The 18197-nt window shown below is 42.1% G+C and overlaps 1 protein-coding gene across 2 annotated transcripts in view; it reads right to left on the bottom strand.

Annotated features, from left to right (window-relative positions):
* The window catches only part of LOC131140033 (nardilysin-like), a 39859-nt gene extending 25039 nt beyond the window's left edge, over window positions 1-14820 (bottom strand). The window contains exons 1-8 of one of the 2 annotated variants that reach the window (XM_058090099.1): window positions 14621-14820; window positions 12945-13176; window positions 12678-12759; window positions 10012-10165; window positions 6329-6402; window positions 6157-6252; window positions 5866-5988; window positions 272-329 (exon numbers count right to left, since the gene is read on the bottom strand). In XM_058090099.1, coding sequence (XP_057946082.1) covers window positions 272-329; window positions 5866-5988; window positions 6157-6252; window positions 6329-6402; window positions 10012-10165; window positions 12678-12759; window positions 12945-13176; window positions 14621-14799 — 998 coding nt within the window. In that variant the 5' untranslated portion in view covers window positions 14800-14820. Of the gene's footprint in view, window positions 1-271; window positions 330-5865; window positions 5989-6156; window positions 6253-6328; window positions 6403-10011; window positions 10166-12677; window positions 12760-12911; window positions 13177-14620 lie in introns of those variants that run through there. The other variant, XM_058090100.1, reaches the window with a different exon arrangement.
* Between the last annotated feature and the right edge of the window lie 3377 nt (window positions 14821-18197).

The raw sequence follows: 18197 nt of genomic DNA, 5'->3' as shown, positions 1-18197 counted from the left end.
AGCAACAGTGTCACCATGTGACAATAAGGATCTTACAATATGTCTAGCGAAGAACTAACGGAGGAATAATTTAACAGCCCTTTCAAGTCAAAGGATTTTGAGGGGGAGTTTGCCTGCGATAAGGGGAAAAAAGGCTTAAAAAGAAATGGCTGAAGTCTTGACATTTACTAGCTAAATCCCTGGAGCGACATCTCCAGTGGTATCCCTGCTGAGGAGACAGGACCCCGATGGCCGCAGTGGTGAGCGAGTGCCTCCTTGAAGCGACACTTACTTGTTGGGCACCTTGCTGAAGATCTCTCGAACCCATTCTTCCAGCGTGTCCAGTTTCTCTGAGAACACAGAGACGGCGAGGATAAATGAGTACGCAAGTGTGCATGTGTCAGTCAGGCTGGCAGACAATGTCAGGCACATTTGCGGGGATGTCCAAAGTGCAGCCCGGGGGCCACTTTTAGCTCTTACCTCATTTTTATTATGCATATTTTCAACATAAAATTAATTTATTATTAACAAGATAGATTGCAGGTCGTATTTTACGGTTTAGCAGTATTGCAACTGTCACCATACAAAAGCCCAAAACCTAACTGCTAATTTAGCAAAGGCCCCAAACAGTATGCCAGACCAATTAACCGGTTGTATTTTTAAAACGGGTGTATTATTAAAGCTCATATTATAGCTGAACTTTTTTTCTCTAAAGGCATAGTGTCTGAAGAACCTTCAGTTTTGTTCACTTTGACCGTTTTACGGTGTTTTGTGTTACTTTTTGGACAGTAGTTTTGAATTGGTTTCAAGGGTTTGTCTTTTATCGTTCATATGTGATTATAGCTAGCAAATACAAACCTTGGGACGAGCCTGGGACGATAATAAATTAACTCATTCAATACCGGCCATTTTGGATTATTTTGACTGATCTTCCAAGGCACACAAAGTATTGTGTTCTATGGCTATATAAACATCGAACCTAGCAACAACAAAAAAAAAGATTAGACTCTCATATTTCCTCAGGGAAAAAAAAAGTTTGTATGTACCTTTTTCAATTCTTTAGTTATCAGCAGTAGAACATAGATAAGTTTCAGCACAATATCAGTAAAAGATACATTTAAAGCATAATTTTGTGCTTTTGTGACAATAACAATATATCTACAAATATAACACCAAGAACTATTTATAATGTTCGCATCTGGGACTGTGGCTGCACGGTGGCTTAATGGTTAGCGTGTTAGCCACACAGTCAGGAGACCGGGAAGATTTGGGTTTGAATGTCCTCTTGGGCATCTCTGTGTGGAGTTTGCATGTTTTTGCGTGGGTTTTATCCAGGTACTCCGGTTTTCCAAAAACATTCCTCAAGCATGTTAGGTTAGTCCAGTGCTTTTCAATTATATTCATGTCATAGTCATGCCCCCCCAAGGCACAGGAATTTTTTTGCAATCCCCTGATTTAAATACTAGAGAAACTGCTAATATTTTTTCATTTATCTGTACTGTAAAGACTGAACTTGAAAATGAAACCAAATGGAGAGCATGCAAGCATATTCAAGAGTCAAATTGCATGTTGAGTACTATAAATTTGTACATGTTGGTGGTTTGTTCAATAGGACAACAGCATGAACGGGGCTGCTAGCATACACACAGAGTGCAGAAGAATGTAACATAGTAGAAATTATATGAGTAGATTGCAATATATTGTGGTATATTTTTCAGATTTTTTCATTGTACTTTTAATAAAAGTAAAGTTAATATCTTATCTCATTCTCGTAGACCCAATGTCGTGTACTGTCTCATCTCATGTCGCGTGACACTAATGATCATTTATTTATTGGATATATAAATATTTGAACTGCATTTTTGTTAATTCACACACACTCAAGTCAAATCTCCTTGTGGTGGCTAAAAGTAATCCCAACAAACACAGCGCCTAAAATATAATGAAATGCTCCTACAATTCCAGTTAAGCCGACGCATGACATTAAAAAAGGTGTTTCGAAAGGAACTTTTGGGTTTTATTTCAGCACTAACCGTCATCCATTATAGTAACCAAAGCTACATAGTTATTTCGCTCCCGTTTTCAGCCCTTCTGTCATTGTGTTGTTTGTTTTGCTGCTAGAAAAAAAGTCATTGCTGAAGTGACATATCAGACAGAGTGCTCACAGCATGATGTGGATTGTGGAAAAAAGAAGAAGAAGAAAAAAAAAGCATTTCATTTATACAGGCTTTATCCTTGCCAGAAAAGCACCTGGCTGTGTGAATCCTCTCAGCCGTGCTTGTGGGGAAAAGATCCTCCTCTATGCTTGTGACAACAGCAGGCTGAGTGTGTAATCGTAGCTAGAACTATTCAGTGCACATTTACACGAATCCCAAATGCAATTTTTCCCCATTGCAAACAATAGAAATAAACCAGTGCTGCTGTAAAACCTCTAATTGCACAGTACAGGCAATTTTAATGTTTTGAACTGTGATGTAAAAATAAGTTACCCACTGGCTCAAAACCCTACTTACTTTTGGATGATGCAGAGCATCTTTACGGGTCTCACGTTATAACGCTTTTAACACAGTGCCCTGCGCTTCCTAAATAAGGCAAAGAAAAACAAACTAAAATTGTGGAATTAATCCTCACAAAATATGCCGAGGTTACTTTGTGCATTCTCTTGACATTAGCACTAAATACACCCATTATTTATCTAGTATTTTTATGAATATTGTTATACAGTCCAATGATCACTTCAGCCGTATTGTACCAAGGAGCCTAGACAGGAAGCGTGTATATCAGTATATTAACAATCATTTTTAGGTTCTTAAACCCTTGATGTAGTTTTATGAAAACGCAAACAGAAATCGACCCATACTAATCAATAGCCGATCGATTGGCTTATCTCTAATGTCCAGCATTAGTAAATCATTCATTCATTCATTCATTTTCTACTGCTTTTTCCTCACAAGGGTCGTGGGGGGTGCTGGAGCCTATCCCAGCTGTATTCGGGCGAGAGGCGGGGTACACCCTGGACTGGTGGCCAGCCAATCACAGGGCACATATAGACAAACAACCATTCACACTCACATTCATACCTATGGACTTTTTAGGTTAACGTCAGGCTGTATCTTTGTTGCCATAGATGGGACCATTGTGTGGTTGCATTATACTCAAAGCCAATGAAAAAGCAAGACATCATTGTGGAATGAATGAAATATTTGCACATGCCTGGGAGGTGAGTCTCTTCACATTAACACCAAATTCACCATTTCTTCCTCTATTATTATTATTATAAAAATGAATAGCCCCTTCTAGGCGTGGCCCGTTACGAGATTCTGAGAGTAGATCCTAGTGAGGATAAGTGGCACAGAAGATGGATGATAACCTTGGGAAGATCATGGTTGCAGCTCTAAAATATGTTATTTTGAAATATCTTTATTAAAGGGGGGAGGGGGGGTTAAAAATCATTTTTAAACCATATAACAGGATGAAAGTGAAGCATGTGTATTGAAAATAAATAAAAAACAACTGTATTCTTTGCGCAAATGCCATCTAGGTCATAACATAAATATTTTTTTTTAACTTGTAATGTGACTTTATTATTTCATAGCAGCAAGTCACAACTTTTGTTTCCGGATCATGTGATTGTTGTTAGTAACTGAGACTTGCATGTTGTTCATTCATTCATTCATTCATTTTCTATCGCTTATCCTCACAAGGGTCGCGGGGGTGCTGGAGTCTATCCCAGCTGTCTTCGGGCGAGAGACAGGGTACACCCTGGACTGGTGGCCAGCCAATCCCAGGGCACATATAGACAAACACCCATTCACACCACACCCACAGCATGTTGTTCAGTGTTGGACAAACAAATGGCTTATAGCACTTATCCTCGATGTATGGCAAGCCTGTGGTTTCAACACACGTAGACCCAGTTAGACTGAGAGGAATAACACAGGAAGTATTTTCACACAGTGGCTGCACTGGACACGCATTCTCTCATATCGTAGGAAGTGGATGATGCTATATTTGAGTGATTTTGATACAGTGACACCCTCGGCCATCTCTGTGTGGAGTTTGCATGTTCTCCCCGTGCATGCGTGGGTTTTCTCCAGGTACTCCGGTTTCCTCCCACATTCCAAAAACATGCTAGGTTAATTGGCCACTCCAAATTGTCCATAGGTATGAATGTGAGTGTGAATGGTTGTTTGTCTATATGTGCCCTGTGATTGGCTGGCCACCAGTCCAGGGTGTACCCCGCCTCACGCCTGAAGACAGCTGGGATAGGCTCCAGTACCCCCCACGACCCTTGTGAGGAAAAGCGGTAGAAAATGAATGAATGAATGATACAGTGACTGTTTCATGTGGTATACCTCAAAACCGGCACCTGTCTAGTCACTTTGGCCATGTTGTACCGAACAGGCAGGACATGGAAAGGTGTTAATCTTTACTTTTTAGTTCTATGGTTATGGTCACACTTTTTCTCTTTACCATAAATGGTACCCCTTTTGTGGTGGCTTCACAAAAACACACAAAAAAGCCAAAGACAAGGCAAAAGCAAAACAAACTTGTGGAATGAATCCTCACAATATATGCTGAATTACTGGGTGGTGAGACATCCGTCTTCTATTACCATTATTGACTAATATTTTAGTCACTTTAGCCATATTGTGCCGAGCTGCCAGTTTCATCTTTCATCTATGACTGCTACCATTCCAATTTCCACAAAAACTTCCATATCTGGTTCACACTTCTTATATGGCCTAAAACAGAGGTCCCCAAGCACCTGGAAACTAAATAACCAGATCAAATATTATGTAAATGCATGCCAATTGTGGAAATATTAGAAAGTATGCGGGGAAGCACAAAGATAAGTTTTGATGATCTTAATGAATGTGCGTATTTGTTCAGTCTAATCTTCTCTTTGAAAAACAAAAACCAGGCTGGTACTGGTGGATGATGGCGGGTCTGTATTCATTTTGTGCTTTTAATTTGATGTTGTTCCTGTCTTTGTTTTACACAGTACGTAATCCACATCCACATCCATCCATCCATTTTCAGTGCCGCTTATCCTCACTAGGGTTGTGGGTATGCTGGGGCCTATCCCAGCTGTCTTTGGGTGGGAGGCGGGGTTCACAATCACATTCATACCTATGGACAATTTGATGTCGCTATTGAACCTAGCATGTTTTTGGAATGTGGGAGGAAACCAGGGAAACCACATGTAAGAAGATAATACACAAGATAAATTAGGTCACTATTTTATGTAGGACCACCCCATGTGAGCCCCCGGTACATTGGTCTAAAAAGGTTGGTAACCACTACCCTAAAATGTACACTTCTATGAACAAGCAAATAAGCCAAAGAAAAAGCTAAACAAAATTGTTGAAATCATCTTGCTAGTCTTGTGCAATTCTTTACAGAAAATGTTGGTTGAGTTGATGCACATCAGAGACATTAGATTTTTGTGTTTTTACTTCTAACCCGTTTATGTACGCTGGTTGCACTATAACATTGAACTGTTCCGGTGGTTTAACTTTCCCCAAGACAACTCTGCAAAGATCATTATTTTTGATATATTGAGTTTCTATGTGCAAGAATTCATAACGTTTTGGGGTTTTTTTTGGCATAAATGTCAGCACTAGCCATCATCGGCCTTCTCTACAGCTCTTAATTAGGCTGCAGCATGATATTTTCTGTCGGAGAATGTGTGGGGGCCCGATGATGACATCACTGTGAAGAATGTGGCCACTTGAGGTGAGCTGTGAATAATTAGCCACAGTCTGCTGAAGATGGATGGAGCGGATCTTCATTAAGAGCGATACGATTTAATTAGGAGTCAATTCATCAACAGATTGCTCGTTAGAGAGTTCTGTCAATCTCTGAAAGACACATCTTGCTGACCTTTAGACTGCACAGCCAGGGTCATGTAATGGGCAGAGTAGTGTTTCTTCCAGAAGGCTCGCAGCCGCTTGTAAACGCTGATCTTCTTCCTCTTGGGTTCCTCCTTCAGAGTCTGCGCGTTCCCTAGTGAGCAGGGACATTGCAGAATTAACAGAGACAAATCGTCCACAAATGCAAAAAACGGCAGAGAGCTGGAGGGAGGGGCGGCGGGGAACTTGGCAAACGATACACCCGGCTGGAGGGCGTCCACCGTGTTCTATTTGTCCCGGCGGTTGCGCTTCATCAACTCACCCCAGCAGAACTTGCCCATGGGGTGTCCGGCTTTGGCCAGACTGCCAAACAGCCTCTCCTTCCTGTGGGAGTCTGACGGCTTAGCCAGCTGGTACTCTGACACAGACAGAGGAAATACTCAAGACCACGAAATAAAGACATCTCGGGTTTTGCAACGCAAAAGGAGACTTACCACTGTCAACAGCTTCCACCTCCCTGTCGATGGCGTCGCGGATCATCAGAGGACAGATGAAGAACTGAGCCCACCTGATATAGGGGGGATAAAGAGGGGGCCACAATTACGTACGAGTCATGCACAAGTCAACAAGAGTGCCTTTCCACTTCCACCTTTTATACAGAAACACATGAAGTGGGTATCCCACTATTTGGAGCATCAGCGTCAGGTGTGAAATATAATATACTTGTCAGACAGCGACAATTGCTTCCATCATAACGGCGGAGAAGAGATAAATGTCATGGATAAACCTTTAAAACCCCGGTCCTGGCATTGTAGAATATTGTTACACAGAGGTACCATCTCTGTTACGGTTCTGATACTATACTACCCCCACAAGCCCAAAAACTGCTGTGTCACCTTCTTGTCAGCTTATGTTATGCTACGCTCCATTTCTTTTATACAGAAAAGCAACAAAGAAAAGGTTTAGTAACAATGGAGGCGTTTGGCTGTCAGTGGTGGGAAAATTGACAGCGGTGTGGTGTCATTGAGGAATGTCCTTTCACACAGGCCTACTTCGCCTCTTGATACTACTCCCAAAGTCAACTTCTTTCCCCCAATTCAGTGTCACTGCCATTTATACAGAACAGCAACACAAAAAAATGCTTTTCAGTGCTAAGCAGGAATTGGAACACCAATAAAGTGTAAATGAAATCTACAAGTCTGCTACAACTTTTCGGCAGCTCTCACGCTGACGCTCGATGACGTCTCGGCCATACAGGCTAGCTTGCGCGGCTGAGAGAGTGCGGCTGCACCGCTGACGTAGCGCTAAATAGCTTAACTTATCAGATGGATACTGGAGGGTTGCAGAACATATGGCTGCTTTCTGTGATGCAAGTGCTGCCCCACTCATACACAAAGACTTTTTTTTCTCATTTGTATGCATTGGAACTCCGCTCTCAAGTCCCATGCGGCGAGTATCAACAAGGAAAGCGAGGAAGTGTTTCTGTCATGCATTTGCGAATCAACAAGTGGTCACAAGAGGCTTTTGGCTGGAGCGAGCCTCCACAAGCCCGGTGTGTGTGCAAGGGAGCCCGCAGCCAGGCTTTGCCTCATTGTGCCACAAAAACAGAGCAAGGAGACACTCATTTGTTAACACTTGTCAAATATGTTATCCAGGGATATTGCATCTTTTATGGGCCCGAGAATGGCACATTGTAGGTACAAAATATAAAACAAAAGTGGAAATATGAAACAAAAAAGCATAAAGTAACAAGTAACAAAAACACATGGGAGTCTGAAAAAACTGACATTTTGCCCAAACCTGACACCAGCAAAATGTACATAAAAGACACTTGCTGGCTGTACAGATAATGCCCCATTAGTAATGGAATTGCATGTGACAAGTGTGGACAGGATGTACAGTAAACCTCGGATATATCGGAAATTCGCTCACAACGGACAGATAAAAAAGAACCGATTTTTCTGTAATGCATTTCCAATAAAAATTAATTGCATATATCGGATTTTTTATAACGGATTTCGCCTATTTCGGACAAAACCTCCAGTCCCGTTCCAATGCATTTCCATTGAATTTCCCTGGCATATATCGGATGGCCGCATCGTTATGCTAATCTTGTTGATGTCACTGGCTATTGTCTTTCTCCTGGCTCCAGATTTAGGACAAATATAAAAGTGAGTGACGTCAATAATACTAGCACAGCAGTGAATGAGATCTTAACCTCACTATTGGAAATAACGTAGGCCTGACGGGCGTAACAGGGCCTAGCTTAATTAACAATTTGTTATGCTCAGAGTCCAATAAAGTTCAATTCTCATTACCTTACGTCTCTTTTCATTGCCCAGTCCAGGTACATTGGAAACATAGTCAAGGAAGTGCCTTTTTAGAACGGATAAAATCCGATTTACGCATATACCGGATATAAATCCGATATATGCGTAAAACGGACATTTTCCGGTATACGCATATAACGGATTTCGCTTATATCGGACAAAACCAGTGGGAACAATTGAATCCGATATATCCCAGGTTTACTGTAGTATGCCATGGTATGTACAGTATGATACTTTAATATTTATGGACATGGATATGAAATTTGCATGGCACTGTGTATATGTATGTATGAGTGTTACAGTGTACGTTGTTTGAGTTTAAAGGGGACCTATTGCGCTTTTTCGACAATAAATGACCTATAAATCTTGTTAGAATGTTGTATTCTCCTGTTAAATGATGCCAAAGTTTCAGATAATGAGGTTTATGGATGTCGACGTGAGCCCTGAGAAATGTTTGGGATGGCTGTGAACAGTCGGTTTCAGAGAGTTTTTTCCTCACATGTTTTTTAACATGCAGCTTCGCACGGGCACAGCTGGACTATCGGCCAAAAAACAAAAAAAAGACGCTCACCGATGTCTGTAGTTGCTAATAGCCATTTTCCACCACAATTAGTGGTGGAAAAACAAGGGTAATCCCACAAAAAAGCACATAATGAACACATTTTTACAACCGATGTACAAAGCCATGTTCCGACTCATTGAGTTCATACCTGACAAGTCAGGGGTCTCCAACCAGTGGCTCCTGAGCTACCAGTAGCTCCTAACCACTTTTCAAGTAGTTCTCCAAAGAGTTTATTCATTTATTATCAACTCCTGGAGTCACAGCGGAGTGTGCGTGCCCGGAGGTGGGTTGTGGATAGAATAAATTAAAACAGACTGTTTGAGAGTCTAAGGAAATATAGCTGGAATAGGTGCAGATTCTGGAAGATCTAGAAAGTTTTCTGTGCGGGTTATTGTGTGCCGCTGCTCTACAGGAGTCCAAAATTCAATACAATGGGCTGAAAAATGAAAAAACACAATAAGTCCACTTTAATAATAAAATTGGGTTATTTAAGAAATTTCACATTGCGGCCACATTTTTTTCTGTGTTCCTAAACGTTAAGGTATGCGTGCAGCCCTGCTAGCTTCTACATCATAACTCTTTCTCCATCTTTCAAATTTGCCATGTCATTCTTTGTTTTGCTGCTCATAATTTTACAACATTTTCCTTTAATATTTAAATTGTATTGTTTAACAAAATTGCATATTTTTCCCAACAATATCATGACTTCAACATCCTCATACAATTATGACTTTTTTCTTTTTGCATTAAGATGACAATTTATTCTGTGATTGGCTGGCGACCAGTCTAGGGTGTACCCCGCCTCTCGCCCGAGGACAGCTGGGATAGGCTCCAGCACCCCCCGCGACCCTCGTGAGGAAAAGCGGTAGAAAATGAATGAATGAATGAATGACAATTTCTTCAATTTCAGAATATTTACACATTAACATCATGAAATTACTGAATTATTTTCAATTTTTGTTGTTGTTTTCCTGTTTAATTGTATTTTTAATATGTGCCAAGGGCCAAAAACAAAAATGGGGCCACAAATGCAACCCCCCCCCCCCGGCCACACCTGCATTAACCTGATCAAACATGATGGCTAAATCATTGCATACCTGAACAGCATTCACTGAAACATTGTTTTTAATCACAATGACAAGCAGCCTGAGGCTTACTTGAGTTGTTAAACATGTCTGGATGTTTGTACTTAAAGCTTTCAGTTTCCCTGCCTTCACCTTTAAATGTCATCCCTCAGACTTCCTTTTCTTCCCTCACAACAAAAGCACCTGTGATCCGCTCTCACCTGTCGAGCGCCTCTTTGAAGCTTTTCCTCTGGACGTCAAACTGGAAGACGGTCCTCTCGCAGTCGGTGGAGGCGTTGTCGCTCCCGCCATGCTTCTTGAGGAAGGCATCAAAGCCGTTTTCCAAGGGGTATTTCTTGCTGCCCATGAACACCACTGGCTCGTGCAGTTGGGAACAAAGCACAAAGTGTGAATCAACAAAATGCCAACACGCTTCCGCCTTCAGCTCGCTCGCTTTTGTGGCTGCTTTGTTTGATGCGGACGGCGGTAGGATGCAGCCGGGAAATTTATTGTCAAAGTTGCTATCTAAAAGATGGCCCTAAATACGGCTGTAAACATTGGCTGGCGGCTTTTATGGTGGCCGTGTTTTCACATTGGCCATCAAGAGCTCTTCGACAAACCCATCAGTGCAAGAGAAAGACAATTTGTCCTCTGAGAGGCATTGGGAGAAGTGAAGGAGATTCACAAGGGACATTTTGCTTTTGTTTTGGGAATATATTGCAAAACAATGCATACTGTATGAAGTACTTTGCCTTTAAATAATGATGCTGATGCTCCATTTGCTTTCCACAAGGAGAGTTGCATCTGTTGTTGTTGTGAGCCCAACTTTAGTGGCCTCTTTGGACCAGTGAGGACACCTCATGCAGCCTTTGCCCCACATCTAAATTAATACTTGAATCATCCTTGTGTTAGTTAAAGTAACGATATGTAGTTACACCTTAAAGTAGCGGCTTCAAAATTAAGTTGTTGGTACACTAGTTTGTAATAAGGAGTACAGCACCAAAAACGTCTACTTCAGTAACCTATTGGACCAGCCACAACACTTCTCATGGTGTGTCAGCGCTATCATTACGCTTTACATTTGTATGCCCAGCACCATATTCTAGACATGTTATTTAAACAGAAAATTAAAAATGTGAAAATAACCAGCAAAAATTAAGAATTTCATTTTACAAGACAAAAGTCCAAATAAAAAGTTATAATTTAAGAAGAAATAGGCAGAATTTATGACGATAACTTTGTAATATAATGAGGGAAAATGTAATAATAATATTATGAGACACAAATCACAAAATGATTTTTTGGAAAATCAGGTTGCAAAAAAAGCTATAATTTTAGAAAAATAAAGTCTATATACAATAAGAATAAAGTCAGAATTACGAGAAGAGAATTCTCAAGGAGGAAGCTAAAAGTTTTAAATTGAATTTAAAATAAAAAACAGCTCAAATTTTATGACAAAAAATTACAAATATTAAGAAAAAAAGTCATTCTAACGAGAAAAAAGTCACAATTTAATTTTGATAGCATAGAGTTGAAATATCATAGTACATTGTATCAAAAGCAATAAACTCAAATTTCTCTAAATTTGAATTTCAAGAGCTTTTAAATCAAATAAATTAAAAGGGAAAAGACCAAAAACAACCCTCAGTGAACTCGGGCTCTTGTAGCAAAAACTGCAATTCACAATCATAACCAAAAACAACAAAAAAATAGACCCCGTTTGTGTAAAAAAACCAAAAACTAAAAAACTCCAATAAAGCACACACAATAATAAATAAGATGTACTATCAAGTCTCTGTAAACCAAATTGCACTTGAATAAAAAATAAACATTGGGTATTATCCCTTAGCAGGAAGGCTTAACATATAGCCAACGACAACATGAGCGTGCACCTTATATCGCTGATTTGTTCATATTTATTTTGACGACCAGACGTCTCGGCAAGCATCGACTGTCGGGTGAAGGCTCTGCTGCACCTTGAGCAGGTGGTTTGCTTCCCTGTGGGGAAAACTGGACAGGATTGTTGTCTTCTTAATCACCACTACTTTCTAGCAAACGCCACATATCAGCTCATCGGTGCTCACACGCTCACTTTGTTAATTCTGTTTAAAGCCTCAGTATTCCCGCGCTGGGTCTGTGGCTTTTGGCTTAGAAACCATCACTTTTGTGCCTTTATTCATACATGCGTCTGCGGTAGCCTGGATGACAGAGGAGGGTTCACTCGCTCTGTTAACGCCAGACAGATGCAGAGTAAAGCCTCTTGTCATCCAGCCTGTGTGGTCAAGAGAGAGGAGAGAGAGGAACAACCACGCATGCACACGTCAATTTATCGAGGCCCGCAAAATGATCAACTTTTTTATTTATTAATCTATTAATCGATTTATTGATTATCGTGACAGGCCTAAAAGACATAAGTTTCCATTTCTTTTTTTTTAATACCCAAAGAAAAAATATATAAAATAAGCCATAATTTGTAAAAATAAGAAGAAAATAATTTTCAAATTCTACTTTATTTGAGAATTTAAATACAAGAATAAAATGTACACTTGTTAAAATGACACATTTTTCCTCTAAACTAAATATGAATGCAATAAGTCTGAGGCCATTTTCAGTCAGGCAGGAAAATAGGTTCAAATGAGTAATTAGAGAGACAAAGTAGCCTCTGGAACAGGTTTAACAAGGGTCGCCCTCCCCCCCACACCCCCCCATTAATACGTTTTATCTCATCCAACTCAGAGGTGCAATACATATACGGTGGATGTCAGCTTCAAATGTATTGGTGATGGGTAACCATGTAAAAGGCTGAAGCGAATTAACCTTTGGCGCGCTAGACCGCTACCACCTCCCTCCCATCCGCTTTCTCACTGTAATTGCTATAATTACTCACTGTGTTCCAGAAAGTGGGCAAGGCCGGGGAGGTCGCCGGGGTCGCTAAAGCTGCCCACTCCGACACACAGTGCTGCTGCAGACTGATACACACACACACACAAATTCATTTACATATGGTCATCAGATAACCAGACATCAGTGACGGTGACGGTGACAAGCCATGATGTTGGAGTTTATGTTAGACACCGTCATTATGTGCACCTCCACCATGTCACCACTAGTAACGGGGTACCTAAAGTTGCAGCTGGCATCACCATGACGATACCTGCTTGTCGGCACGCCCTTTCCTCTTCTTCCCCTCTCCGTCATCGTCCTCATCGTCGCTGCCCTCATCTGACTCCTCCATTTCGTCGCCAGAGTCATCTTTTTCCTCCTCTTCCTCGTTATCCTCCTCCTCCTCTTCTTCCTCCTCCTCCTCCTCCTCCTCCTCCAATGCCGCTAGGGTGCTGTAGTCTGAGATGAGGAGAGCTCGGAGGCCGTTGTTCAGCACAATGTACCTGGGGAGTGATGAACAGATGCTGCACAATACTGTATTTGCTCCAGTAGACATCGGCTGTTCTGTCACCACAAATAGATGCTTCATTTTTAGTTATGACCTTTACCATAACTGACACTACACTGTGTAGCGGTAGACATCTTGACCACAACACACACTGCCTGTAGAGTAGACATGGCATCTGTAAAGCGGTCTTTTATAGCAGAGTTTAAACAGCCAGTGCAGCTGTATGAATAAGAAAAGTAACTGCAAATTAAAAATGTACACACTAGAGCGCCTTGCCCCTAAAAGACACCTGGAGCTCTCTGTGGTGGAGTAGCCCGGCGTTTAAAGGTATTGGTATTGACAGCAGAACTACTGCACAGTCGTGTTTGACCGTTGTAGGTGCCTGGCACTCTGCACTTGCATAGGCCAGCACTATGAAAAAATGTGAATATTTAGTGGTAGCCTACAACAATTGTATAGTATTGTTGTTGGCTGTTGCAGGTGCCTGGCACGCTCCACATTAAAGCACGCCAGTATACGTTTGCAGTTAAGTAGGTCACTATATGACAGGGGTCGGGAACCTTTTTGGCTAAGAGAGCCATGAAGGCCAGATATTTTTAAATGTGTATCTGTGAGAGCCATATACATTTTTTAAACATTGAATGCAATAAAATGTGTGCATTTTTATGTAAGACCAACAGTTTTAGATATAATGGGCTCTAATTGCGTAGACCAGGCACACTACCCCACGCCAATGGGTGTGGCCAGCACACTTTCGTGAGCAGCGCAGTGTCTAATAATAAATCTAATACTTGTTGCCATTAATGCAACTTCTGCTGCTGCATAGTTTTGAACCGTATTCAGTACACGTATTTCATTCTTTTGGCCATCTTCACCAGAAGGCTTGGTTCTGCAGCTTTAGCTATTTGACTAAAGGAGGAAAGTTTACATTTACATGTTTTTTTGACATCTCAATGACCGAGGTAGACTACCGCATTACCCAGTAATAATCGAGTTTTGGTGTTTGACCTGGAAAATATCATCAGGAAAGATAGATATGGTTGGCTGTATTGCAGCAGAATATAGATGGACGAATTAAAATGCATAAGAAAGTTGTTGATTTTGAATATTATTTTTAACAGTCATTTCTGTGATGGTTTACTTTAAAATGTTAGCAAAAATGCATTTTTATTGTGGTAAGAAATGCTTGAGAGCCAGATACAGTCATCAAAAGAGCCCTACCTGGCTCCCGAGCCATAGGTTCCCTACCTCTGCTATATGAGATGGTATTTACAGTTGTACTATGTCAGTAATTACAGCTGGTACTTGGTAGTGGCCTAAACCTAACGCACAACAATGTTTTGTCACATTTGTCCATGATGTCACAAGTACAGGATAGATAATAATGCAAAGAGCAACGTGAGCTGTGAGTTGGAAGTCACCTTATGTAGGTATCTCACCTGTATTGTTTGGTATCACTTGGAGATTTAATGATCTCACTGTCTCCTTGGTTGTCCTCAGCCCCACCTCCTCCTCGTCCAGTCTCCCCCACATCTCGGCACTCCTCTGGGTCTGGATTCCTTGCTGAACGTGGAGAGTCCGATGTCGGGGCGTTTCTGGACTTGCTTGTCTGGGGCATCCTGGGTACTTTGTCACCGTGGGCCGACAGCAAGCGGCAAGCATAAACAAGCGCACAGCTCGCTGTCGCTGGTAATGTCCTCCTCCTCAGCGCGGCCACGCAGCGTGTCAGCCTGGAGGCAGCGATGATGGAGAGTGCGTGTGGCAACGTGGGCCGTTAGGGAGCACAAACGACACAGAGGAAAGAGAAAAACGCTGCAGAGGCCTGTGAGGTCTGATAGTCAACTGTCTCTCTCTCACACACAACACACACACTTGCCTGGCGCCCCACAATGCAGCTATTCAGATTGACTCTCTAGTGCTTTCGCCGATTCAGCTGGATGTCAGCTAAAAATGTGACCCAGCCACAGCAGCGTGTTTACACGCCGAACTCAAAGCGCATCACGCGATGTCTTTAAAATGAACTCACACACGTTACTCTACATAAATACACATTCAGCAGGTAAGTGTCCAGATACGCATTCGCTGGTTATGTTTGGAGCCAAAGTGTACGCACAACTTTGAAGTAAACAAAAGCCGGCGTGACAGACCTATTAACTTCCGGTCTGCTGAGCAAAAATGAACGACGCCAAAACAAGTGGTACTGTGATTGGATGAGAAATTCTTACAATTCACTATGGAGGGGCCTGATTGGTTGGGATATCGAAGGGGCGCGTTTGTCTGGCAAAACCCCGAAAGTACAGCAACCTCAAATAGACACCTCCTTCTGATCTGTCTGGCAGGAAAACTAACATAGCAATTAACTCTCACTACTAAGTTGAATCCCAGCTCCTAAATAAACAATGCCGATAAGCGTGGGCCCCCGAGTAAGGCAAGGCGAACGACGAAGGGGTGTTGCGATTGGCTAAGAAGTTCAAGTGAGTCACTCTTGTGCGGTCTGATTGGATGTCAACTCGACCGGGAACCCGGAAGTATTGTCATGATTGTATTAAGCCGAGGGGGGCAAGAATGCCACCTGGATGTGGAAACAGCTGCATGCCATCTGTTTCGACGTTATTATGACTGCTGGAGAGAGAACGGGAGTGTTTAACCTGGCAGTTGCCATCATCGGTTACTCTCGTAAGTGGGTTTGGCTCTCCAATAACAGGTTGCTAGAGTGAATTGCCTTGTCAGCAACTGCCGAACGGATACTTGTGTTGCATCGCCGCCAGGTGGCAAACATTAGCTAGGTGGTATGATGTTAGCTGTACATCACTAATTAATCATAACTTTTTTTTTAACAAGAGCTCACATTCAGGTTACGTGTGTTACAGGTTTACATGTCACGTGCAAATTACCTGACACCTCTTCTAACCCCGACCTACTACAAAACCTTCATTTATAGCTCATTTTCCACACGCATGCTGCATTCATCGACACTGCGCAGCTCAAACGATGACATGATCATCATGAAGAGGGCCTGCATTGACATTTGTCCAACGTCCTTCCACACTCGTCCGCCTCTCTCTCTGCAGCGTGTTGGCATTTTACTCCTCTGTGCCAATACGTCCCCCCAACCCCGACCTCCAACCATTCACTCTCCACTTCCTCTCGAGTCTGTCTGTCTGACTGAAGCCAATCACACGTGCCCCCGGGCCTCTGTCGCGGCGGAATGAGGTGATAAACACCGCAACCATGACAACTGGCGAGTCACACACACACACACACACACACACACACACATGAAGGTTCTACCTTTGCTAATGTTCAGAACACAAAAGATACCATTCTCTAGTTAATACGCAAAATGCATAGCAGCAGATGACCACAATGTATCCTAATGGGCATCCTCTGATTGTTTATGGTACTCAATGTTGCAAAAATTCTCAGCAAAGCACAGTAAAAGTTCCGTAGCCGCTCCTACCAAAGTAAGACTACAATAATTGAAGTCACCGGGTGTGGTAATGGTGACGATGAGAGCTGTTGCAAAGCGAGCTGCGTTTCAACTTTTTCCACAAATGTCAAAGCTGCTGTTTGCAGCAAGGAGTAACCACCCCGCTCTTCTTTTTTATTTGTTACTGCCGACACATATGCTCTTTTAGCTGCACCACTGCACCGCGCACCGCCATAATACAGCCATTTCCTCCGCCTCTCTATGACCGAGCCCAAATTGAAGTTCACCTCAGGCCACTTAAGGGGAAATGTCTCTATGTGTGTGTGTGGTGGTGGGGGGGGGGTGTTAGCAATGTAAAAAGCATCGAGCTGAATCATTGTAGGCGCTATGAATTGGTCCCCCTTGGCCTTCATCCTTAAAGAGTCATCGGAAGCGTCAAAGACACACAGTCTACCTGACGATTCCTTAAGGTGTTCCCATAGCAACTGATTTGAATCCTAATTAATACAGCACATTTGATTAATTAGCTCACATGTGTGTGTGTGTGTGTGTGTCATTGTGGATCATGTGTAGCTACCTTCAATGTAGGAATTTCTGCTGGTGGGTAATCCTGCATGTGAATCACGACTTCAGCATGTGCATGTGTGTGTGTTATATACGTATGATATATATGATATATATATATCTAATATATATATACACACATATATATCCCATGTGGCTTGTCTTTGCCCGCAGTAACACTGTGTGAATCAGAGGTGAGTCCTCCAGAGTGGTCCTCTCTGCTTTAATCTGAATCTAATGACACAAGCAACCAACACACACACACACACACACACACACACACACACACACAGTTAGCCATCCTCCCTATCCACCTTTACCTTCATGTAACCCTGACATGTTTCACACAACCCCCCAATTCCCACTTCTCTCATCTCCCTTTCTACAATTGGGCAATTTACCCCTCTGCTCTCTTCCCCTGCCTTCCTACAGAGGCTTATCGATGCCATACTGAAAGGAAAACAAACATTTGGAAGAAAAAGAAGGAATGATATTTTGAGAATAATGTGTTTGTATCATTCAAATCTTTGAAGTCCTATGTTATGCCATAAACTGTATACAGTAAACCTCGGATATATCGGATTCAATTGTTCCCACTGGTTTTGTCCGATATAAGCGAAATCCGTTATATGCGTATACCGGAAAATGTCCTTGGCGATCCCCCAACGTTTTTTGAAGCGGTCAACCCAGCCAGTTGTGATCTTTGGATCCTCGTGGCCAAATTCCTTTGCAAAATATTCAGCTTTCTGGCGAAGCATCTCGGAGTCAATGCGGATTTCCGGTAAACCAGCATTTTGCCGGAACCAAAGCATCAGTGCATCGTCCACATCGTCATATGAGACCTTTCTAATCCGTTTGGCATCTCCCGCTTTTCGTGCAGCTTTTTCTGGATCTTCAATGTTACTCTTTATAGTGTCCTTATTTTTGAGAATGTCACTCAGTGTTTGGCCATCCGATATATGCGAGGGAAATTTCATGGAAATGCATTGGAACGGGACTGGAGATTTTGTCCGAAATAGGCG

Source organism: Doryrhamphus excisus, chromosome 13 (assembly GCF_030265055.1).
Source record: "Doryrhamphus excisus isolate RoL2022-K1 chromosome 13, RoL_Dexc_1.0, whole genome shotgun sequence".
NCBI lineage: Eukaryota > Metazoa > Chordata > Actinopteri > Syngnathiformes > Syngnathidae > Doryrhamphus > Doryrhamphus excisus.
Note: the sequence above shows the minus strand (reverse complement) of the source record. Positions and strands in the feature narration are given on the sequence as shown.